The sequence below is a fragment of the Delphinapterus leucas genome, chromosome X (assembly GCF_059928025.1).
Source record: "Delphinapterus leucas isolate spDelLeu-1000000601 "Yukka" chromosome X, BTC_Dleu_Yukka2, whole genome shotgun sequence".
In the NCBI taxonomy this organism is placed as follows: domain Eukaryota; kingdom Metazoa; phylum Chordata; class Mammalia; order Artiodactyla; family Monodontidae; genus Delphinapterus; species Delphinapterus leucas.
Genome location: NC_143150.1, coordinates 58,207,103 through 58,232,004, shown reverse-complemented (window position 1 = coordinate 58,232,004; position 24,902 = coordinate 58,207,103). Strand labels below are relative to the sequence as shown.

Sequence of the window (24,902 nt, the reverse complement as noted above, 5' to 3'; positions counted from 1 at the left end):
TCCCACATCGACACTCTTGGGGCGCGGAGGGGAGGAGTTCGTATCCTAGGCCACTTTGAGAGCTCTGCGTAATAATTGGACGTTCTCTCGTCAGACTGCTAGGCATGAAGCAGAAGCACCACACCGCCCCCTTCTCGGGCTCCATCCCCATTCACCCGCTGGCCCTGAACTGCCTCAGGTAGTCGGGAGGCAGGCCAGGAGTCTCCACCTCCTCGTGGGCGGCAGCCATTCGGCGCGCTCGGGAGCCGAGGGGTTGGGACCCATTGGCTGGGGGGCGCTGCCAGTCTGGGGAGGAGGTGTGGTGGGGGTGGGGTTTCGGGCCGCCACTGGTCTGGGCCGCTTAAGGTTTGCTGGGTGGTGGGTGAGCGTGAGCCTAACTACTGTAGAATTGCAAACAGTTGGGAGCAAGCGAAAGCGCGCCAGAGAGAGAGCGAGAGAGTGAGGGAGAGAGTAGGAGGAGACCTAGAAGAGACAGGGCAAGAAAGCGAAGGCCTGAAGACCAACGATTTGAGACTGAATGACCATGGCCGTCTCCGCACCTCCGGTGATCTCTGCAACTTCCAGCGGCACAGGCGTCGCCGGGGGCTTATTTCGGGCCGAACCCCTGTACTCGACTCCTGGAGAGCCTCCTCGTCTCACCCCCAATATGATCAACAGTTTCATGGCTAATAACCACAGCGGCAGCGCGGGGGCTGGCGGGGTCGGTAGTGCCAGCGGAGGCAGCGGCAACACCAACACCAACGAGTGCAGGATGGTCGACATGCATGGGGTGAAGGTAGCTTCGTTCCTGTTGGACGGCCAGGAACTGATCTGCCTGCCGCAAGTCTTTGATCTCTTTCTCAAGCACCTGGTGGGAGGGTTGCATACAGTGTACACCAAGCTGAAGAGACTGGACATATCTCCGGTGGTGTGTACTGTCGAGCAGGTCCGGATCCTCCGCGGGCTGGGGGCCATCCAGCCCGGGGTCAACCGCTGCAAACTCATCACCAGGAAAGACTTTGAAACTTTGTTCACCGATTGCACCAATGCCAGGTGAGATACTCGTTTCTTGGCTCGCTCTTCCCCCTTTGCCCTCTTCTGCATGTCTCATTCTCATCCAACTTTGTAGAGAGTGAGTCTTAACTAGCTTGCTGTACTCTTTACGGTGTAAGACGGTGGGGAAAGAGGACTGGAAGGACTCATTAATTGCCTGTCCTTTCTAGTCCGAGCTCAGTGGCAGGGCTTGGGTCTAAGAAAATCCCGCACAAACTTCAGTTTGCGGTCCTGTACTGAAAGTTTCCAGCCTTTCTCCCATATATTGCATGGCTTTCTGGCTGCTTGTGGTTACTTGTTAATTTCTCTATTTGGTTTTCTTTCCTGCTCTTTTGTGGCCGTACGGGTCGGATAGGTTTTTCTCCTGAACACGGACACCAAGGGCTTTCTGGATGAGTGGGCTGGCTGAGCTGTAAACTGGGCTCCTAAGCTGGCCATCCAGAACACAGCATTTGGGGGATGCAGAGGGTCGGAAGTCTAGAATCCATCCCAGAGGGTGATTCGTTCCCCATCCTGTGTGTTTGTTCTGAGAGTGCGTTGGTGTGTGGTGGTGGTGATGGTGATGGTGTGTGTGTGTGTCTGGGTGTGTGTGTGAGAGAGAGACAGACAGAAAGAGAGAGAGAGCGTGAGGACAAGTGCTCACGCCTGCTGCGCATAGCTTCCCCGTACACGATACAGGAAAGTCGATGGAGCCTTTCTTTTTTTAAAGAACGATGACAGATGTCACTTTCCTGGGATCGTCCCTTTGGATCATCTGCAGAGGGCAATGTGGGGCATGAACGCTGGGGCTGGGACCGGGTTGGGGGTCGGAGTAAAAGTTGGCAGGTTTTCCAGAGAGGATGCTTTCAGCTCTTCCCCCCAGGCAAACAGTTGGAAGGATCCCATTCCCCCAAAGAGAGGATTCCATAAATGATGATGGCCAGCTTCTCTGGTTGTAAGTGTACCTCCTTCATATCACAGCTTAGAAGTACATTATAGAACAAATAGCCATTTGCATATGTCCATAAGCAAATTTTATTCAATGTTTCTGAGTTTTTTAAAAATAGAAAAGTAAACTATATTCAAGATTATTTGATTTTTTTAAAGACCTGTAAATTAGTCTTCTTAGTATTTATTCCATCTGCAGTCTGTTAATATCTGTTAGCATCCTAAGTACACATTTGGCAGATATGATTAACATACAAGCCAAACCACCATCACCAGGCTAAAGGGGGCAAAGGGTTTCGTTGTAAAATAGCACTGCTGTTGATCATTTTGCAGAAAACTTCTGCAGAGGTAGACTTTCTTACAATGCAACTTTAGATCATAAGATCTCTGGGTTTATGAACCAAAACTAACTCAGTTGTCACATCTGTTGTAAAATCCAAATTACTATGTATAGTTGAAGTATACTGGCAACTTGTAGACAAACTGTTGCTGACTGCTACAATCAGATAATGGTACAGAACTTACAAGGGAACCTTTTGTTTTTCTTTTTTTCCCTTTGAGCAGTGTTCTCCTGTGTTCTAGCAATTAAACAGAAACCTGTTCATATGAGAACTCCTACCTGATTCATATCTGGGGCTTAAAAACCTGGTTTATTAGATCACATTTTCTTAAGAAAGATGGATGGCCTTAAAACACAAAGGATAACTGCTCCCTCAATAAAATAAGCAAATATAGGTTTTAAGAGTAGAAAGGAAATTTTATTTTGACCACAAAGCACTCTACTAATACACAAACTCAGAGGGTTACCAGGGACTTCAGATGAGGGCCATCTAGTTTATTTGTTGTCATTTGAAAAGATTTAAACAATCGCAGACCTGAAAACCTATCTTCTCTCCTCCTCCTCCTCCTCCCTCTTTATCTTCTTTTTCTCCTCCTTCTCCTCCTTTCCCCCTTCCCTCTTCTGTCTCTCTTACAAATGCCCACTCTTAAAGAGGAACAATGATTACACATAGGAAATTCTACCTTCTTTAATAATTAATTTACACACCCTTGAGCAAAATCTATGACTTTCATTTAAAAAAAAGATTAGTATTTTAATGTGATTTTGATGCTTTCCTCTGTAAATAGAAACTTTAATTTTTATTAGAGCTACTTACTGAAGGAAAAAATGATAAATTTCTCTGTATCCAGAGGCAAGTGTTCTTATACTATTTTTGGACCCTGTTATATGATGTGTTTTTAGGTTATTATTTTTATTCAGTTAAGTTTTATTTAATCCTTATCACAGCATTTACAATGCCAACTTTTTTTGGAGTTTAGATTGCTTTTGTGTATGTGCACATATAAAGGTGATAGAGAAATCTTAAAAATGTAAGAAGAAATATATTTGAGATATGATGCATGTGCTTCCTATGGTGTTTTTTTCTTTATGAGTATTTATTTACTGCATGCATTTTCTATAATTGTGTTACAAGTGTTGCAATATATAATTGTAAAAATTTATGAAATATATTCTATGAATTCAATCTATAAATAAAGATGAAGAAAACTACTAGAAACATCTATATTGAAGTTTCTAGGTAGAAAACAAACCCTCACAATTTCTGGAAAAAAACTAATTAACATTACCAAATTTTGTTGCAAAATGCCCTCATCATCACATAGTTAAAAAACTACAAAATATGTTAATGCTTGTAATGAATGCCTTATGACTTGAGGTAACATTATTTACAGATATGTGTACTTTAAATCATTCCCAACATCTGAATGATTTTATAAAATTGTGAATTAGTATTTAAGTAAACATTATTTCTATAACTTTTCTGTTCAGTGAAAAGAAAGATGAGGGCTGTAAATAGGAATGAGACCCAAGAGAGACAAAATAAGGTAGATGAGACACAGAGCCAGTAAGAGAAAAGAGATGTAGGATATGAGCAGAATGATGCCATGAGAGGGAGTGAAAGATGGATCAGAGGAGCTTATAGAGATGCCCAAAGAAGATGAGCGATGTACCAGTGGAGACTTGGCTAAAGAGGATTGTCTTTTAGGACTCATGACTTCCTAGCACTTTAAGTTAAAAGGGGGGAAAGTGCAAGGAAAAAGTCCGAGTGGAAACTCCTACATACTATTCTTATTTGAGAAAAGAGATTCATCTTCATGTCCTGATGGATAAATTTCCATAGTGTATTGTAGAATGGAAGGCCTATTTGTAATGGTGTCATTGGCAATTTTCTTTTCCTACATAACAAACATTTCTCCCCCTCTCTGTCAGATAACTGGGGAAGAGTATAAGTCCTGATTTAGGGTATTTTAATTTGGAATGCTTCCTACACTATTCCAGAACACACAAAATAGACCATTTTCAAATTGGTCGTTTTCAAAGACCTTAAGGTATTGCCACTAAGTGGCACTTTGATTTAGCTCAGGGCACGTTTTTATTAATGCACACTGAAGAAAAATGAATGAGTAAAATACATATATGATCGTTTCTTTGACAGTACTGAAAGCCACAAAAAGAACTCAGTTTCTTACATTAAATACTTTTATTAGCTAATTATCAAAATATTCAAAGTTGTCTTCCCAGAAAAGAAGTTGGAAAATAATACCTGCCTCAGCTACTAGAGAATAGAAAGACTAAAACTCTTGACTATTCACTGTTCTATTAAATAAGTCAAGCTTTACATCACTGCAGTTGCAGAGGGCTATATAAGTATTTTTCCTTGATGCCCTTTAGCTTCAGAAATTAATTGTAAAGAAGATTATTTTGATGGTTATTAAGAAATGATAAAAAGACCCAAACCAAATAGGAAAAATTGTTACCTTGTTTTAGATCTTTGTTTTTGCAGATAAAGCACCATGAGTATTTTTTCTAATTCTTGTCCAAGGGAACTTGGAGTTTTAATATCAGAGAGTGCAGGCAGGTCAGAAAGCAAATGTCTAAAAATCTCACTCTTATGCAATGGATTTTCTTTACTAAATTCTTCAAAGTTTAATGTGGCAGTAAAATATTAAATTAAAAATTGGTATTCAGTAAATGTGAAAAATCAGCCAATACATTATAGTGTTATCTCTCTTTATCTACCTATCTATATAAGAGTTACATTGTCAGATTTCATGATCAGCATTTAATTTCATTTGAGGACCAGCTGATTAAATGTTATTCAGTCATTTACATATAGTTAAATGGATGCTTAAAGAAACAAGAATGTATGATTAAGAAAACATTTTAATGCATTTAGAGACATGATTCAACATATATTCAAATTAATAAAGTTCATTTTTTTAAGTAAAAATTTAAATGGTCCAATTGTGGTTTATTGTTATTTTGACTGTGTGAACAGAACATAAATGGGCTTCCACATTAGAATAACTTTATGTGACTTATACTGACTTTTACAGCAATTTAAAACTACTGCTTTCAAGTACTAGAAATATGATTTTTTAAGCATTCAATGAGTTTGGCTTTGTATTCACACTTGATGAATATAGTTCATAATCCATAAAGAATAACAATTTACTTTGAAAATTGATATTTTCATTCATAGTAAAGTTAAGCAAAATCAAATTTTTGAAGATATTGCATCACTTTCCTGGGCTAATATTTTGTATGACTTACATTTTCGGAAACGATAAAAGGTTTTAGAAATTAATCTGGGCAGTAAATGCAGACATTTTAATTTATGGGATAATGAGGGGATAGTCATGTCTGTTAAAAGTAGTCACATAGTCAACAATGCACTGTCTTTTATTAGAGAATGATGTCAAGATTATAATTAAAGCAATCTAGTCATGTGCCAGTGCACAGAACCTCCACGTGTACATTCATTTTAAATGCACACTTCTGTATAACCAACAATATTTGTATTTATCTAATACTTTAGCTGGATTTCATATTTGTCCCAAACACTCATTATTGGGTGAGGGATATTATATTAAATAAATGATGCATGGTATGATGGAGAATATCTTTGGATATTTATATATGATATTAACCTCAGTGTATAATACATGAATGCCAATAAATAATTAAGAAGTGATGGTCTTCAGACATTGATGTTTTAGATGGGTTCATACAGGAAATCCCAAATAACTGTATAAAATATCAAGTCTGAATTGTTTGCTGCTTTCTTAAGTAAACTTATTTTGTCTTAATGAAATCTCTAGATGTTTTAAAAGTGCTTCCAGCTGGCAAATGTAACTGTGAGAAATCCTAATCATAATATATTATATTTCAGTTGGCAATCTATATCTCCAGTGGCACTTTATCTGGTGCATTTCAAGAAACAAATGATTTAGATATATCCACTCTATACATCTCAAATATACATTAAAACTGCCCTAATTGACAAAAACTGAAAAGATCATGTTTTCAGAGAAAGGACATCAAACCTTTCCCCAAAAGGAAAACAATTAGGTATTAATGATATTCTTGTTGCATATTCAAAAGGTCTTTGGTAGCATTTTTTTCCTCCTTTTCTTCCCTTTCACCATCTCAACCTGCAAAACTCTTCACTGTCACTTCAGATCACACAATTTTAAAAAGATAAAACAACATTTAAACACATTTGCTTTGGAAGGGAAATCGAGCATTTGCACCCAATAAGCCTGATTGTGGAACTGCATGCAAATTGTGTTTTGATTTATCTCTTTTACACTTTTTTCCATTTGAATTGATCTTGCATTAATTTCACCAAGCGGCTCTGTGAGGCTGCAGATGTTGCCCTGTGTTTAATAAATCAATGAGACAGATCTGAATGAATCACTTCAGATGGATTCTCTGCTCGGTTTGATGTCTAGATGTTATTCTTAGCTTGTTATCATGACAGATGCATTAATGTTCCCATACACTGCCAACAATGTCAAAGAGATTGAAGCTTTTAAAGTGGCTGCATCCTTTTTTACATTTTCTGCTAGAACAACTAAATTTATTTTATTTTATTTAGGAATCAGAGAAAAATAACAAACCAATCATAAGTTTCTTCATGGGAAATATTCTTAATTTTCATGCTACGTTAACTCTTCCAAAATGGTGGAAATCAGTATCTTAAAAGCTAAATATAGTGTAGCTGCTTAATAGTGCCTCCACATTAATATGTAATCATGGTAGGAAAAATGAGAATTAGTAATATATTATTGGGACACATTGAAAGTGTCACTATAAATAGAATAATGCTGTATCCAAATTGATTACAGAAGGGTGTTAGTTTTTAAATCCTTACTAATAAGCTTCTTGTTGGCTTAATGCAGCTGCAATATACTCTTACCAAGGGATTTAGAACTCCTTCAGGATTTAATATTTCTTTTTAGTAAGAAGGAGACAGCCTGTGCATTGTGTATTTATAATTTCCTCACTTTGCAGTGCTGAAAATCTTAGAAAAGTTTATTTCATTTTAGTATGTCTCAGCTATTTATATTTTGGGTAATTATTTGTAAATTACAAATCATTCAATAACAGTAAGTGCTACTTTTATAATTTAATTTCTTAGACTATAGAAAAACATATGCACTCCAAAAGGAACTTCTATAACTCTAGTGAAATTTATTACCTACCTGCATTAAATATCATCACTATCATACTTTGTTTCATTTCATCCATGGCATCATTGCCTTGGTTTTTGGAGAGAAGCAATTCTGTTAATTGTTGTGAAGTATTTTGAGTTTAATGTTATCAGTGTTATAACTTTTTAGTTAATCTCTGATGTTTGAAAATACAGATTTTAAAAAAGATATTCAGTTTTTCTCTTGTTTAACTTTCTGGAGAATATATATTTTTAAAAATCAGCTTTCAGAGGTAGTTCCTCTTTGCAGGCCTTTACAGTATTCTTTCATCATAATTTTACTGTTAGCTTTATTAGAATAGGAAAACAGGAAACATTGTTAACTGATACCGTTGAGGTTTCAAATTCTTCAGGACATTTTTATCTCCAGTGTTAGGCTAATCTTGGAAGCTTAAGATTCATGCTATGATCTACAGTATAGTTTAAAAAGAAGTTTCTAATGAAGTTCAGTAAGTTATGGACAAGAGTTAACTTTTTTTTTTCAAATTTTGCTTAAAGTATGGGAATGTCTTCATGGTGAGATCTTGCCACATCCTTCTTTAAAGATAAATTTATATTTTAGAATTGGTGAAATTATTCTACTGAGAATGTGATTATAAGATGTAATATACATTGTTTTATGCAAAATTGTATATAATATAGCTAAAGAGCAAACTGATATATTTATCGCTACCTGTAATGATATCCCTAAAATAAAACTGAATTTTTCACATAAAACAAAACCTTGGATTTGTAATAATAACTTCTGAGGAGTTATCTTTAACTTCAGTAATGTTCACTGTAAAACTTTAGTAAGCCTGATATTGTATACATATTAGGCACCTAATTCACATTTGTTAAATTAATACAATCATGGACACACACACACATTTATTCCTCTCATCAGAATTCTTTGCACAAATTGCTGTGCTTTAAAAAAAGCTAAGAAGTAGTTATGTAAAGTATACAATTATAAAAAGACACTTATCCTAAAATTTTAATTCCATTATAAAACCATTTGTAATCATGCCATAAAATTTTCACAAATATACATATAAAGCTATCAAAATCTATTATATGAAATTAGAATGTTTAAGTGAAATGTATCTTTAAAGAAAGTGACTTCTTGATTTTTTTTAGTGAAAATCCATAGGAGATGTTCTAATATTATTGATAAGCAAAAATTAATAAATAAAACAAACCTACTACCATAAAATGATTCTCAACTATTTAGATTTATACTACTTGATGTCAGCACTAAACCAGGCAGTTGACTTGATCTTTTTTCAAACAGTGAATGCACGTTTATGAAAAATGAGTTAGTGAGAAGAGGGTTCTCCTTCCTTCTCTCTACAGTTTGTGAATAGAAAGAGAAATACTTAAGTATAATGATTTACTTTTTTCTTGGATAATCTCAAGACACATCCAATTGCAACACAAATTTGCATGAAGTATTCCCCCCCATTTAAAGGAATAGCTTAGTTCTTTCCGGTGTAATTAATTTTGAAGAGTAACATTTCCTTTCATCTAGGACCCCTAAGGTTGAAACTATTCTTATGCATGTACTATTTTGACCCATTACAATTATTTAGTTTATTAGAGCAAATAGTGGTGAAAACTTTGTGATTATACTACTGGAAAAATATATAGTACAGGAAAGTTTAAAAAATAATGAACCACAGTATTTTTATTGCTCTATAACCTTTTTATTTTTAAACAGGTTAATAGTGTATAATGTAGTGTGTATGTTAAGGTATAAAACATTCAGTTGTGATTGTGTCCAATGATCTTATCAGGTTGTTGACAACAGCTAGCTGCTAACAGCATTTAGGCTACATTTAGTCTATCTACTATTTATGTGATGGGTTAAAAAGAAAAAAGTAATATTGATCTGTCTCTGGATTAAAGTTTGAAATGGGCAACAGCCTGAACACAAAAGGCTTTTTTTTTTAAGATTTCTCAGCTTGCCATTGATCTCCTAGTTTTATTGCATTCATTATTTATTAAAAGAATTTGCAAGCTAAACATAATGTTAAGCTAGTTTGCACACAGGGACCGCACTTAGGAAATTGAATGGAAATTGCATTAGAGATGAACATCTGTGCTATTTTTTCACTCATGTGTTTATGGGTTTGTATAAAAGGTGTATTGGATTAACAGTTATAACCATTATAGCTTACAGCAATATGTTAGATTCTGAGCTTTTAGTTATTTTGGAAGAAGTCTGTCTCTCAATTGTTTGCCTAAGAAGTATAGTAATATCATCAGAAACAATATTTGGATAAATTTATTTTATTATTATATTTGTTAATGCATTATCTACATTATGTATCAGTTGTGAGACTCCCTGGTTTATTGAAGTAAAAACAGTTTTTAAAATGCATACTTAATTATCATGTAAGACTATACTATCTCTTAATGGATTTTGATAGTAGGATACATAGGTGCTATTTACACAGTACCTATTTTAAGAAAGTTGAGTTTAATGCCATATTAAAGCACACCAAATTCACAGAAATGATATAAAAATTTTAATGTGACCATCCATAAAATGTTATTATATATATATGTTAGGCCTTGATCCTTCTGAAAGGATAATAAACATTCAGGCACTGAAGACTTGCTCTATATAATACTACAGACAATAGGGTGAGATGCTTTATGATATGGTTCCCCTCTTGAATTCAATCCAAGCAAGTTTGATTATAAAAACTCAAGAGGAGCTCACCTGAAATAGTTCTCTGGAGGGCATAAGTTAGACCCTAGTGAGTATCTTCATTTCAATATTGTCTTTAATCTGTAAACTTTTGGAAAATTCATTCTATCCACTTAATTATTAGAATTTAAATACAAAAACTTCTTCACAATAATTTTGATCTCTCATGATTAGATTTGTCATAATTGTGTGTGTGTGTGTGTGTGTGTGTGTGTGTGCATGCGTGTGTGTGTATAGAGTATATTCTGTGGTGCCAGGCAGTGTTTGTTCTGGGTGAAGAGAGTGAACAAAGCAGTCTCTTCTCTCATGGAGCTTACATTCTAGAATCATGCTGTCTTTAGCTTTTATATTTTATATATTTTATATTTTATATCCCCCCTTTTATATTTGTTAAATTGTGAAATCTTCGAGATTACAAATTTTTGCCTTATCCAGTGTTGAATAATTCTTAAATTTCCTTTCTCATATCTGCCTCATATGTTATATCAGTAAACACTAGATTTTTTTTAGTCTTTAGAATTACACCAGAAAGGTCCAACTAAAAATAGTCAGTTATTGATATATAAAATATTTTAGTTTTATGAATGTAGGGAATTACTTAGGTTATAAATAAAATATACATCAAGAGGAGCTTGGAATAAAACAGGTATTTCCACTTAAGAATGGCTGTAGTTAATTGACTTTAATATCTTTTCTCTGACATATATTTGTTGCAAGGGATATGAGTCCTTACAAATTGATAAGATTAGTCATTCTATGAGACATATGCTTTTGTAGTAGAATGTGCAACTATGGATTAGAAAAACATTTGTTTTTTCCCCATGTAAAAAAGTTTGCTTTCATTTATTTTCGAGTTTTAAATAGATCCTCAAGCTTGATATGCTTTGGTTATAGTGCTATACAATATTATGTGTCAAAAATTAAAACACAGATGAGAAAAAGTTATTTTTTTTTATTTGTTCAGAATACATTGACCCTTACATGTATTACATTTAAACATAAATAACTCTGGAAAATAAGATTACTTGTAAACATGTATAATTAAATGTTTAATGTTAATGTTAAATTTGCTGCCTTGAAAATAGAATATGATCTGCTAAACTTCTAAATGTATTTTGTAAAAAGGTTTATGAGTACTATTTATGTTTTTATTTGAGGAAGACAAAAGGGGAATTCATTCATACAAAGAAATTTACTGCGTAGTACATTTTATTCATTGAACACACATTTTTGGTCTCATTTTATAAGCCAGTTAGAATATTCATTTTGAACACACACACACACACACCACACACACACACACACGTGTATCGTGTGTATATACGTATATATAATATGTATATATTGTATATTTCCAATTCACCCCATTTGTCACTTCATTTGAACAAATGTTAAATAAGTTCCTGCTATTAGTCTGTACAAGGCTACTTTTCAAGGGGAGAGTAGTGATCTTAAGAACTATCCAAATTCTTTTTTGTTTCATCTCCAGATTACCTAGGTAGAGTTTTATTGTTACATGGTTAACTCTCAGCTAACCTACATTAATGCAAGGAATAGTAAAATCGTGGAAAATTAAAATAACATTAATTGGGCTTTGCAGTACATTATAAAATGTTTATGGTCTAAATATATTTTGATTACTTTATTCTACTATTAAATTGTATTTACATTTTATAAATATGCACTGGTGGGAAGGAGAGATAGCCAAGAAACATGCTAAGGTTGAACTAAATCTGAAATTAAATGCTTCGTGTAGAAAACATCTGAAGTGAACAAAGTATAAGCAGACATAGAGCTTATTTGTCATAACTAACAACTGTGTACTGGATCATGTTAGTTAGCGCTTAACTAAATTAGTATAGTTTGCTTGAATTTATTCTTATGTTGTCTATGGAAAGACTTATCCACTTAATGGATACAGTACTCATTATAGCTATTAGCAGATCAAAACCTGGCAAACTGCATGAGTCCAGTTGTTGACTTTAACATGCTTTCCTGTGCTTAGGACCCCTAAATAACCATCTTCCATAAGTTAAATAAACATTCGTTCACATCAGAGGAATCATGGCTTTTGGGTTAAAACACATTGATAAGTATAGCACTAAATCAGATTTTTGTGAAGTGTTTATGATTGGGATACTTAATCAATATTCCACTTGCAGTTTAAAAAATGGAACATTATAGTCTTGATGCTGATCATGTCTTGCAAGAGTGGGCATTTTGACGATGGGCACATGTTGAACACTGTGATCTCTGACGAAGGTAGTAACTGCTCCAGAGCTTAATTGATGCAAGTACACTTGGCATAGCTGCTTTTTTGCACTTCCAGTTGTTTTGGATTGGTCCTCATCATACTAGAAGACTGACAGGTTTTTACTATTTTAGGGGCATGTTCTTTTTCATCAGCTTGTATGATGTTTACATAATCCCCATTCTGCCAGTCTAAAGCTTTTCTTATTCTTTGCAGTTTAGTCCCATTGAATTGAATGACTGCTCTTCTGTGTATTGTTTTGTTCCCCCCCCAGGGACTCTCAGTTTTTAAATGTAAATACAACTCAAGAAATTCCGCTTTTTAGATCTTTTTCTGTATTAGTGGGAAAAATGTAAAAGTGCCCATCAAAGAAGGGGCAGTGGAGCTCAATAATTTAAAGTTTTCTGTCCAATTAGGAAGGCTCTTGATTTTAAAGATAGACGGACTCTAATTTGGGTCATGTTAGCATTGATGTAGCTCCATTTGTGCATGGACAACGGAATGAAGCTAAATAAGGATGAAGAAAACTTGATGAGAAAATATTTCTCATGGAAATATTGAATGGACTAGGAACTAGATGATAGATTAGAGGAAGGCAGCATAATGTGGACTGATGAAGTCCTTTCCATAGCGCTGTTGAATGATCTCTTTTAATGGCATTCATTTTATTTTAGTGGTTAGTTTAAGCAGATTCATGAGCAGGAACAGAAAGGGTAAAAAATATTAGCTATAAGTAAAGATAAAAACACTAAAGGCAAAATGTTATTCCATTTGCGGTGAGATGGTAGCATTTGAAACTATAATAGAACATTTGCATATGTGTTGTCACTAAAATAATATTCCTTTACTACACTAGTAAATGTTACATTAATTTCTAAAATATTTTATGCAGTGTCCATTTATACTTCTTCTGTAAGTTGCCTTACTATTACTGGTCTGTTAGCCTGATTCTAGCTTGCCGTAGTAGCACATTTTTGAAACACATGTTGAGTATGAATGTTTTAAAAAGGGTTACATTTTGCCTTTGGGTATGTGTGTGAAGTTTTTATTGTATTCAATAGTAACTAAGTTTGTATTTTAGGGAGTAATTTGAACCACTGCCTTCAAGATTGTTTAATGAACATTAAAATTTGAATTAAAGAACATCAAAGTGGCATTTTTGTCATTTTTGTATTTAATAAGTACAGTAAAGTTTAAATATTTCCTTCATGCCTTCTGCCTGAAAATATATCTGGAAGTTTAAAATTACTAGCTAGGTGTAATAGTAAAGAACTTTACATGTAGGGCTTCCCTGGTGGTGCAGTGGTTGAGAGTCCGCCTGCCGATGCAGGGAACACGGGTTCGTGTCCCGGTCCGGGAAGATCCCACATGCTGCGGAGCGGCTGGGCCTGTGAGCCATGGCCACTGAGCCTGCGCGTCCGGAGCCTGTGCTCCGCAACGGGGAGAGGCCACAATAGTGAGAGACCCGCGTACTGAAACAAACAAACAAACAAACAAAAAACTTTACATGTATATACTGGTTTATAGTTTATATAGTACTTTCATATACATTAGCTCATTTAATCTAATCCTTAGTCTATTTTTGTAATTTTGTTGTGAAATTTCTAAATTTTTCATAAACAGATGGCTGATCACTTTACAACATGATACTTCTGGGGGTCACTTAATCTCATATAGACTTTTTTCACTCAATGCTAAATCAGCATCATCCATAGTTATATGAAACTTATAATGCTTCTAGGGGAAGAGTAGTAGGAACAAGATCACAGTGGTAATGTTGGGGGGTCATATAGGGCCTTTTAGGACATTTTGAGGACTTATGAAATGGGGAGTCACTGCAGAGTTTTGAGCAAAGCTATCACATGATTTGACCTAGGTTTCTAAAGGATCACTCTGGCTGCTAAGTTGAGAATAGGCTTCAAGTGGGGCAAGGTTAGAAGCAGTTAGGATGTTACTGCAGTGAACAAGGAGAGAGATGGTGGTGGTTTAGACCATTGTGGTAGAGTAGAGATAGTAAGAATTGGTCAGATTCTGGGTGAGTTTTGAAAATAAAACCCATAGAACTTCCTGATGGACTAGATACTGAGTATGAGAGAAAGAAAAGAGTCACAGAAAACTCCAAAATTTTGGTCTGAGCAACTGGAAGGATGAATTTTCCATCATTTGTGAAGGGGAAGGCTGTAGGTGGAGCAGGTTTGGGGAGAAAGTTCAGGAGTTCAGTGTTATATGTGTTAGTTTTTAGATACATTTTAGCCTTTTCAGCAAAGATGTAGTCATTGGATGTAAGTCTGGTGTTTGGAAGAAATACCTGAACAGGAAATATAAATTTTGGACAGGAGTGACTGTAAATAGAAAAAAGGAGAGTTTCAAGGACTGAGTTCTGGTTCTCACCAACATAAAGAGAATAGAGAAAAGAGGAGGAATCAACAAAAGCCTTAGAAGGAACATGCAAGGAGGTAGGAGGAAAACCAAGAGAGAATGGTGTCCCAAAAGCTAAGCACAGAAAATGTATCAAAAAGGAGGCAGTGATCAACTATATCAAATGCTGCTAATAAGCCAAAAACCATGAGGACTGAACATTGGCCATTGGATATGGCAATTGCAGTCATTGGTGAGCTTTATGAGAGTAATTTTGGCAGGATAATAAGAATGAAATGTCTGAGTGACATGTTTAAGAGAGATTATTAGGAGGAGATGAATTATAGACAACTCTTTCCAGGGATTTGCTGCAAAGAGAGCAAACAACTGGAGGTGGGAGGGAGTAAATTGAGAGTAGGGGGGAATGGATCAAGAGGTTATAGCATGTGCTATTAGGAATAATCCAGTAGAAATTTAAAAAAATGATGTTGTATGAAAGAGAGGAGTATTGCTGAAGTGATATTCTTGAATAGGAGATAGCAGATAGGATCTAGTGCACAAGCAGAGGCATTGGCTTTAGGTAGGAGCAAGGTTAGTGCATTTCCATTAACAGATGGTGGAGATTCTGGTTGCACCGGTATTGGGGCTCCATGGGAGTCCTCTTCTGATTGTTTCAATTTGCTCAGTGAAGTGGGAAACAAGTCATTAGTTAAGAATGAGGATTGGAAAGGAGGTTTTGGAGATTTGAGGAGAAAGAGAAAATGTAAAATAGCCATCTTTATGAGTAGGAGAGTAAACTACTTAAAGTTTAGTATGATTGCCAGGCAACGTTAAATGCCCATTGAGATTTTTGGTCATAATTCAGAATGGTCACTATGGCTGTGTGTTTTAATTCCACCACGTAAACCTGCATCATCCTGATGCAAAGAATGCAAATAATTGGATTTAATAAGAACTGTCGTTTTGCTAAGTCATATGAGTATAGCAAAGCCAGAGGGTGCAAGAGTTGAGGGTTCATGCAAAAAGTGATTATAATGAATGACAACACACTTTAAACTGGTAAGGAAAAAAGAGGATTTCAAGGAAGTGAGAGACAGTGAAAGGATGGTGGTATCAATGAATTGGAGGTTCCAAGAAGAGGTCAAAGGATTTTTGGAGTTGGAGTACTAGAAGGAGTGAACCAGAAAGAAGTAGTGGTAGTTAGAGGGTAGAATGCCTGAAATTAAGAATATGGAGGAGTTGAAGTTATTGCTAATTACAAGGTTTAGGGTATGGCCATGGGCATGAGTGGCAGAAGTAAAGAGAACAAAATCTTTGGACGAGAGGAGGTAAAAAAACGGAAAGGCTAGAACGTTGGTCATTTCATCTATGTGTACATTGTTCATTGAAATTCCTAAGGATTAAAAGACGAGTTTTGATGAGTTTCAAATTTTGTAGTATATATAGTAATGCTGTTAGAGTTTGCTTTGTTAAAAAAAACTAACTTAATTTCTAAAATTTTAAAATTAAAGTTATCGGAATTAAGAACTCAGGGAGATCAACTTGACAAATGTATTCTTTAAAAATAATCCACATTAACTATATTATGAAGATTTGAATATTTACTTAATAATCCCTGTTTTGCCATGGGCATGCTGTGCTTCAGTTCAGCCGTCTTGAAGAATATGAAGAAAAATAACTTTTTCTAAATAACTGAAATAATGTTTGGTTTATTTCATGTGTAACTAACATTATTTTACAATAGATGAGGTACTTCATCTTATTATGAACTGATTTTATACCAGAAGCATTATTGGTCCCAGGATGTGTGTTTGTTGATCTTATTAGTACGTCATATACTCATGAAGAGTACATTAGGCTCCTACTTTCATTTCAACACATTGGTAGTTTATAAACAGAGTACTACAAAGCTGCTAGGCATGGTCCAGAGCTAGGAAATAGTCATGGTTCTTTACTTATAGATGGTTCATAATGTATTCAAAGTGGCATAAACCCAATCAATATATATACTTAACACCTGCTGTTCTGATTCATGTATTATTAACCTCACATGGAATCTACTTAAACAGCTCCTGCTGTAGTCACTACTTCTCCTCACTGCTCTTCGACTTCTTTTGGGATTTCTGTGACCTTGGAGATTTGATGAAGAAATAGTTAAGCTTTAAATCAGGTTCTCATGTGAAATCATAGCAGAGAAAATCCAAGAAGCTGGTGATCTCAGTCTTAATTCCTTGCTAATTACCTAGGAAACAAAGTTTTTCTGGTGGGGCATGCCCAGCCATTCACCTGGCACATTAATAAAGTGGTTGGGAAGAAAGGTTTGGTCAGCATTTGCAAACTAATAGATTGTGTCACAGATTCTGAGTGAATTTTAATTTCTGCAGCTGGAGAAGAGCAAGGGAAGCCAGATGTAGTAACATCTGCTCTTAAGACTCTTGTTTAGGGAAAAAAAGGCAAATCCATTGTTAAGATTTGATTTTAGCTCTGTTGGGTTGATTAAAAAAATTTCGTTTCCCTTCTTTATATAGCACTGAAAAGAGACATGTGTGTACACTAGACACTGGGTTATCTTAATCAGGATAGGCTGTGCAAAGTGTTGTGGAAAAACTATTTTAGGCACTAGGACCCTAATATCAACTCCACAAAAGCCAAGTAAAGGAACAAGTGATTACTCATCCTGCCCAGTATTTCAAATTTGATGAGTTTAGAACTGCAAATGAATATTTTATGCAAGCATGGATCTTTGGCGGGTTTGTTCAAACTGAATGGAAGTGAACTAAAGTAATGTAAACTGCTTAAGAAAACTGAAATCAGAAAATGTTAAGGTTGAGATTCCTTTCCAGGAAGAATTGCAGTATAGAAATACTCAAGGTCTTGTTGAAAACAGCCACCTTTAAAGATCTAGCTGAAGTCTTAGCTCCCTCTATGAGGACTTCTTATATCACCTGCAGTGATCTCTTGCTTCTCTGAACTTTGATCTGCAGATAGCCTTTCTTCTCCTTCCCCTTTACCCTCCCCTTCTCCACCTCCTCCTCCTTCTCATTTTATAAATTGTTTTAAGCTGTATATGTTTTCTCCCTCCCAAAACTACCTTCCAAATTCCTCAACTTCAAGCAGTCTGATGTATTGTTTTATCATTCATAGCACCTAATATAGTACATGGATGTAAGTACTCAAAATGTTTTCAGTTTGTTGCTTTGACAGTGTAACTATGATTTATTATAATTAAATGCATTTAACTTAGGGAAATGTTCATATTTTAAGGAAATTTTTTGTTATACCTAAGGGGTATATTTTTCTGATTCTGATTGACAGCTCCTCTTGAACAATGAAAGCCTAGGGAATTACTATTCTGTCTCAGACAGCCACATTTGTTCTAACACTTTCTAGATGTATGACCATCTAAACCTCAGTTTTTTCATCTAAAAATGGGGATACTATTAGTCACATAACTTCTGGGCTGGTTAAGAAGATTAATTGAGATCATGTACATAAAGTGCTTAGCACATAATAAGAGCTCAGTAAATGTTAGCTCTTCTTAGTGAAAGTGGTATCACACTACTATGTGTGAGCACACACATACATTCGGAACACAAGAAAAAGAGCAAATCTTAGAATAAAATGAACCAGTTTTCAGAAATTTTTGCTGCTAGAACTAAATTAACTGGTTGACTGTGACACTGCATGTACTTCATTTTCTAGGAAATTCCTGTCTGTTGACTTTCTAGGCTGATATGGCAGCTGGTAGGCCATTTATTACTAGTTCTATTTTCGTGGAAAATTCAGCCTTGTGTGTCATTTAGAGTTTGTGACACATGTACCCTCCCAAGGCTTAATGAGTTGTCTGCAGATGGGCTGTTATTTATTACAGTCATGTAGGATAAAATTGATTGTCTTCTAAAATTAATTTTTCATTTGCTTCCAGCCTTGCTTTAATAGAAGACACACAGTTGCCTGTTTGCAGAAATACTGTTTAATCACATTAATATCTCAGCCCCCCCAGGCTGAAGAAGATAATTGTACAAACGAACAGCAAAATCTGTATCTTTAACTTCTTTTATGATTAAATTATGCAAATGACTTATCTCCTGCCCTTCCAAGCACTAATCATCTAATTAGGAATGATGTGTTAAAGGGATGGTTTTGAATCAGGAGAGGGATGAATGCAGAAAGCAGAAAATGGGAGCTGACAATGAAACTACTGAAGGCACAGTAATGTGTACTAGATGAATCTACATATATGGTACAAAAAGAAATGGGAAGGCTCATACATACTATCCATAGACCTGACATGTGTCATCTTTTGGCAGGAAATATAGTTCCCTACCTCTGATGACATTTTTTTTTGGATTAACTTCAAATTCTTAGTAAGGCAAGTGTTAAGTTTCCTGCGTTCTTGAAAACTCAAGAGATCTAGGGGTTTTATTATCTCACCCAATGAAGACGTTGGCTTACTTTTTGAATCCATGGAGGATAATCAGCCAAGGAATGGGACTGCATATTGATTATGAATATACACAAGGTTTTCAGATTACTGGTTTAACAAAAGCAGTTCCCCTTTCCCTGAAAATTAAAGTCAGGACATGCAAACCCAGAAAAAAATATAGTCCTCCTATTAGGGAACTTAGGTTTAAATTCCAAGCATCTTTCCAGGTATGTATTTGCAAGATCTTACCTTCTCAGTTTTGTGCTTCTGCTTCCAGACATTGATTGTGAAGAGATTTTAGCACAATTGTCCTATTAGCTGTGGCCATAATTATTCTGTACAATATAGAGATCGTTTCTTTATCAATGATAAATACTTATTATGTTAATTAATAACTATAATGATAATAAATAATATTATTAATGTTCCTTAGCAACCATGTCAAATTTTATACATTGACATAGTACTTATAGTGTAAAACAAAACATAGTAAATCAGACCATAGCAATAAAATTACTGTGGGTATTTTAGAGCCTCTTAAAATTCTTTCTTATAGGTACATTTGTGAGAGTCAGAAATCATAATGTTTATGTCCTTTTAATATAGTCTTTAATTGATTTGAATTTTGTGCTGGTTATTACAGTGAACTCCAAGGTATTTTCTTCATATAATGTAAACCATTTCCCAACATATTTGAGAACAAAATATCAAGAAATATATACAAAATAGAACATAATTTGTTTTTGTACCAGATTTGTACCAAATAAATATTCTCAAGTTCTTGAAAGTCATGAAAGTGCTATCATTCTGTTACTATTTCTCATTGAGCTTATTCTGCATGTGCTGGTTCAGTTCACCGAGAAGACCCAGTGATCACCAGCAGCTGCTGTTTATTGGTGTGTGGCAGATCCTTACTATATTGATGCCAACTGGATATAGGCATTTATTTAACATCTTTTCATGTTAAGAGTAGGCATCAAACTATAGTTTATCTGCTTTTATTGAGGAAAAATGTTTAAGCTGTTTATTCGGACAGTTGAAGCCAAAGAGTCTGACTTACTGGACTTTCCAAGGTTGACATTTTTGAACTTTGTTGTTGAGATCTGACATGCATTCCTGTAGAGGACAGCCATTTATATTTAGATTTCTACAGTGAGGAGACCACTGCCTTCAGGATTGCACTGAATTCAGAAGGGTTAAGTTAGCCTATGGAAGTGAATAGTGAGTCCTTTATAACTTATTTCATTGCCATCCCATGAAGCTTTTTCTCTCTTTTCCCTTTGGAAACTAACATGATTATTACATTTCTCACCCCCCCCAAAGTCGTGCATTACCATATCATCTGATAAAAAACAATGAACTGAATATGTCCCTATTAATACATTCTTTTTTGAGATTGAGTTAATCCTTAGTCACCACTGTGGTTTTCTAATGAGTCTAAGTAAGTTTAACAGGACTTCCCTGGTGGCACAGTGGTTAAGAGTGCACCTGCCAATGCAGGGGACACGGGTTCGATCCCTGATCCGGGAAGATCCCACGTGCCACGGAGCAACTAAGCCCATGGACCACAACTACTGAGCCTGTGCTCTAAAGCCTGCGTGCCACAACTACTGAAGCGTGCGTGCCTAGAGCCCATACTCTGCAACAAGAGAAGCCACTGCAATGAGAAGCCCGTGCACCGCAACAAAGAGTAGCCCCCACTCGCCACAACTAGAGAAAGCCTGCACACAGCAACGAAAACCCAACGCAGCCAAAAATAAATAAATAAATAAATTTATTAAAAAAATAAGTTTAACAGACATTCCTTTGGTTTTAAAGGCGCCAAAGAAGAATGGTTTGAATATCTGGGAATAGTAGTAATCGATTTTATAATTCCTGGCTTCTAGTAAGTTTTCCACAGCATGTAATTTGTATATGATGATAGAATAGTGATATCCAAACTCATTTTTATTATTTTATTATAATAAAATAAGTACTTCTATGATTTATCATTTAATTCTTTACATAAAAGATTAACAGGAGATCTGCTTTAGTTGACTGAGAAACTCAGTCACAACATCAAGTGCTACCCGTATCTCCTGGGCTCTTAAAACACCTTTACAGAATCCTTGGGTTATGAGAAGCAGATTTTAAAACATAGTTTGGAGCAATTAAGTGCTTTTTAAGTATTATCAAGAAAATTAGAAAACAGTTTGAATCTAAAATTCCACTATTTTTTCTTCATTTAAGGCCTAGATGCATAAAACAAGCTGACTATCCACCAAATGGGAGATTAGGTACCCTCTACAGGAAGCTTATCTTCTCTGAGAATTGAAAAAACACTCAGAGAAGTTTATCATCTACTGTTACATTATAGTCAGAATTAAGAGATCACTTTCTTAAAATTCCAAACTACAAGCAGTTGGGCTTGTAATATGCCTCAGGAGGACTTAGAGGAATAGGAAGTATGGGAGATTAATGTGCTACCATTTTATTTCTCCTCCTCTTCAATGATTGGGAAGGTGAGTGATCTTTGGAAAACCTGAGCTTGCCATCCATTTATGGTGACTTGGTATATGTCAAACCTTAGTAAATCATCTGGTGGTGAAGGATATTTGCCTCTGGTGAACCCTACCTGTAAGAGGCAACCTTCTTTATTCCCTAAGAATATAGGGAAGCACCATCAATAGTTTTTCTCAGTGTTCCTCTCATTCATGTGACTATTTCTTTTCTCTAATCCTTTATACTGCGTAGTGGTAGGGAATCTTAATGAGATGGGACAGGGCCTAACCCCAGGCTGTAATTTCTAGGTAATTAGTTTAAGTGACTGAAGCAGAGGAAGAACATGTCTTTTAGTTTGCTAAAGGGCCTGATTCCTTACCCAGTGCATACTTAACCTTCTGGCATGCCTGGTTCTCTAGAATCTTGCCCTTGGTTGATACCAGTTTTGTGGTAGTGATTAATTTCTGTATTTTTTGTAGGAGCTCTTGAAGTTCACTCATTTTCACAGTTCTAATAAACCATTCAGAATTATATTTATTCAATTTAGAGCATTATATAGCCTTCTTTCATACATATTCTCTATATATAGGTTATTAAATAAATTTTGAATAACTTTCTAATGCCCCATAGCATTAGTTTCAAAACCTGATTTATTAAATGGCATTCATTACCATGTATCTGTACCCAAACAGACATGGCTGCTATACTGTAATTAAATGAAAATTTGTAGATTGAAGTGCCTAGAAAAAAATCAGTCTGCAATCTTTTTATAGGGTTTGAAGTTATAATAATAATTTCCATTTATTGAGCATCATCTGTGAGGCAGACACAGTGCTTGGGACTTTCCATTTGTTACCCAATTTAATCCTCACAACCACCGTACAAGTTTGCTATTGCTAGTCTAGTTTTACAGTTGAGAAAGCTGAAGCTAAGGGAAATTAGATAAAAGAGCTAGTCAATGGAGAGCCAGGAATTTTCTGACAGCAAACCTATGCTCTTTTTGACTATTCTATTCTGTACTAACTAAAATAATACATTAATTAAACATCTGTAAATTGGGGCACCAACTGGATCAGACTTGAGGAAAGGATATTTGATATAAGGACAGAAAATTGAAATGATCTATATTTGGTTGCTTAGAATATAGAACACATTTTGATCACTGATACATACTAGTGCATTTTTGAGGGGTAGCAGACATATTCCCATCAAGCTCTGATTATGAATGGAATAGAGATTGTCATCTGTATAATGAATATCTGTTTATTTTGACAAGTCAATTATTCATTGAACTTATCAGTAAACATTCCAAATAATGAAAAATATATTTCAGGGGGAAATAGAGTCATTGAACCTACAATTGTTCTGTTTCTCTTGTCTACTGCCTTTAAATGATAAAATGGTGTTTTGAATACAGGTAGTAACAATCATCTAAAAAATAATTCAGGCAGTTGAATGTTAAGTAGGATGTTTATAGGGAGCTATAAACTGGAAACAATCTTACATCTCTACTGCACAGGATTTAATTATGCAATTTGCTGTGACTTCAAGGAGAATGAAAGACCACGTTCCATTCAACATTACAAAGGAAGCACATTGGGGAAAGGAATAGTGAGAATCCATACAAATTGGGGTCCAGACCCCAGGCAGGGGTATAGAATAAGTCAATTAACATTTTCCTAATAATAGTGGTGATCTAAATTGTAGGGCATATATGGATTTCCTTTTTCATACATACATTTTCATGACACTTTGTCAAGTTAGTACTATCTCATTTTGCGAATGGAGGCACCAAGTCTTATAAGGATTGTGTCCTATCAAAGCCAAACTGGCAATGGTGGAAAAAAAATGGACATGTACTTAATTTGAGTCCTCTAGTCATCAGACAATGTTTTCTATAATGTCATTTTCATTGCTATATAACTCAATTTACGTAGGGATCTTGGAATAGCTTATTAACAGTAGTTAATGAAATATTACGGTTACATAGGATGACAATAAAATTTAATGAGAGGTATTTCATTATAACAGAGTGAGATGTCTGACTGGATATTGTGAAAACATGGTCAGAGATGTCAACTACCTCGAGATTATAATTGATGCTATCAGAGGAAAATTTCTCCTAAATTTCTGCCATGGCATAAACCACTATAAGAGTGTATAGAAAAAGGTTTACTAATGGTCTCTCTTTCAAATCTTACCATATAAGGGAGAAACTGCAAGATATTTTAGTTGATATATACTTCCTATTCAGTAGTAACTAATGAGGTAACTTTCCATTTGACTTAGATGTTTTTTGGGAAAACACTTAACAAAACTTTTCCAATTTGAGAACAGGAGGGTACCAGTATGTATCTAAGTCTGAGATTCCACTATGAGAAAGAAGGAAACTCTAGGACATAGAACGTCAGAAGAGTTAGAGTAGAGAGGAAATACATACCAAGGAGATGGGATAAAATAAATAATAATGGGTTTCCAAGATTGCTTTATTGTCATATACTTCTAAAATGGTTTGCAAATAACTACTGACCTGTCTTCGGGCAACTATTAATAAGGAAATGTTATGTCAGTAGGGAAGGAGGTTGTTTTATTGGTTAGATAGTCTGTTTAACTCCAGAGAAAGGGAGCTTATAAAATTTTATGTGATCTGGAACATTTTAGGTATTTTTATCTGTACAACTGATAAAACAAAAGGGATACTCAATAGTAATTCCAGACCAGCCAATGTCTGCTGATAGTGTAATTAGCATGAATTGTTAAGCCCATTTTCTCTGGTCTTTATTTTCTTTTTTCTCTTCCACTGTTTAAATGCTGTAAATCAAGAACTAAGGGAAGATAGGGAGGATAGTAATTAAAACTCAGGGCAAATCAGTAGTTGGGAAGAGTTTTGTTGACCTTTACTCCAACCTTCAGTCTGGTTATAGGTAAGGAGATATTCTTTGATGGTGCCTACAATAGAATATTTCTGTGGCTGCAACACTGATTTTACCAGATAAGGTACTTGAGATCAGTTTCTGTCTTTTTAATATAAACCTTGTGGTTGGCTGAATAATGGCTCCCCAAAGATTTCCACATTCTAATCCTCAGAACCTGTGAATATTACCTTACATGGCAAAAGGGTTTTGCTGATGTGATTAAGGTTAAGGACCCTAAAATAAGGAAAGTATCCTGGAT

General features: G+C 35.3%; 1 protein-coding gene across 1 annotated transcript in view; it reads left to right on the top strand.

Moving 5' to 3' along the window:
* Positions 1-367: 367 nt before the first annotated feature.
* The window catches only part of LOC149744253 (dachshund homolog 2-like), a 401,383-nt gene continuing 376,848 nt past the window's right edge, over positions 368-24,902 (top strand). The window contains exon 1 of the mRNA XM_089904300.1: positions 368-1,032. Coding sequence (XP_089760426.1) covers positions 518-1,032 — 515 coding nt within the window. The 5' untranslated portion in view covers positions 368-517. The remainder of the gene's footprint in view (positions 1,033-24,902) is intronic.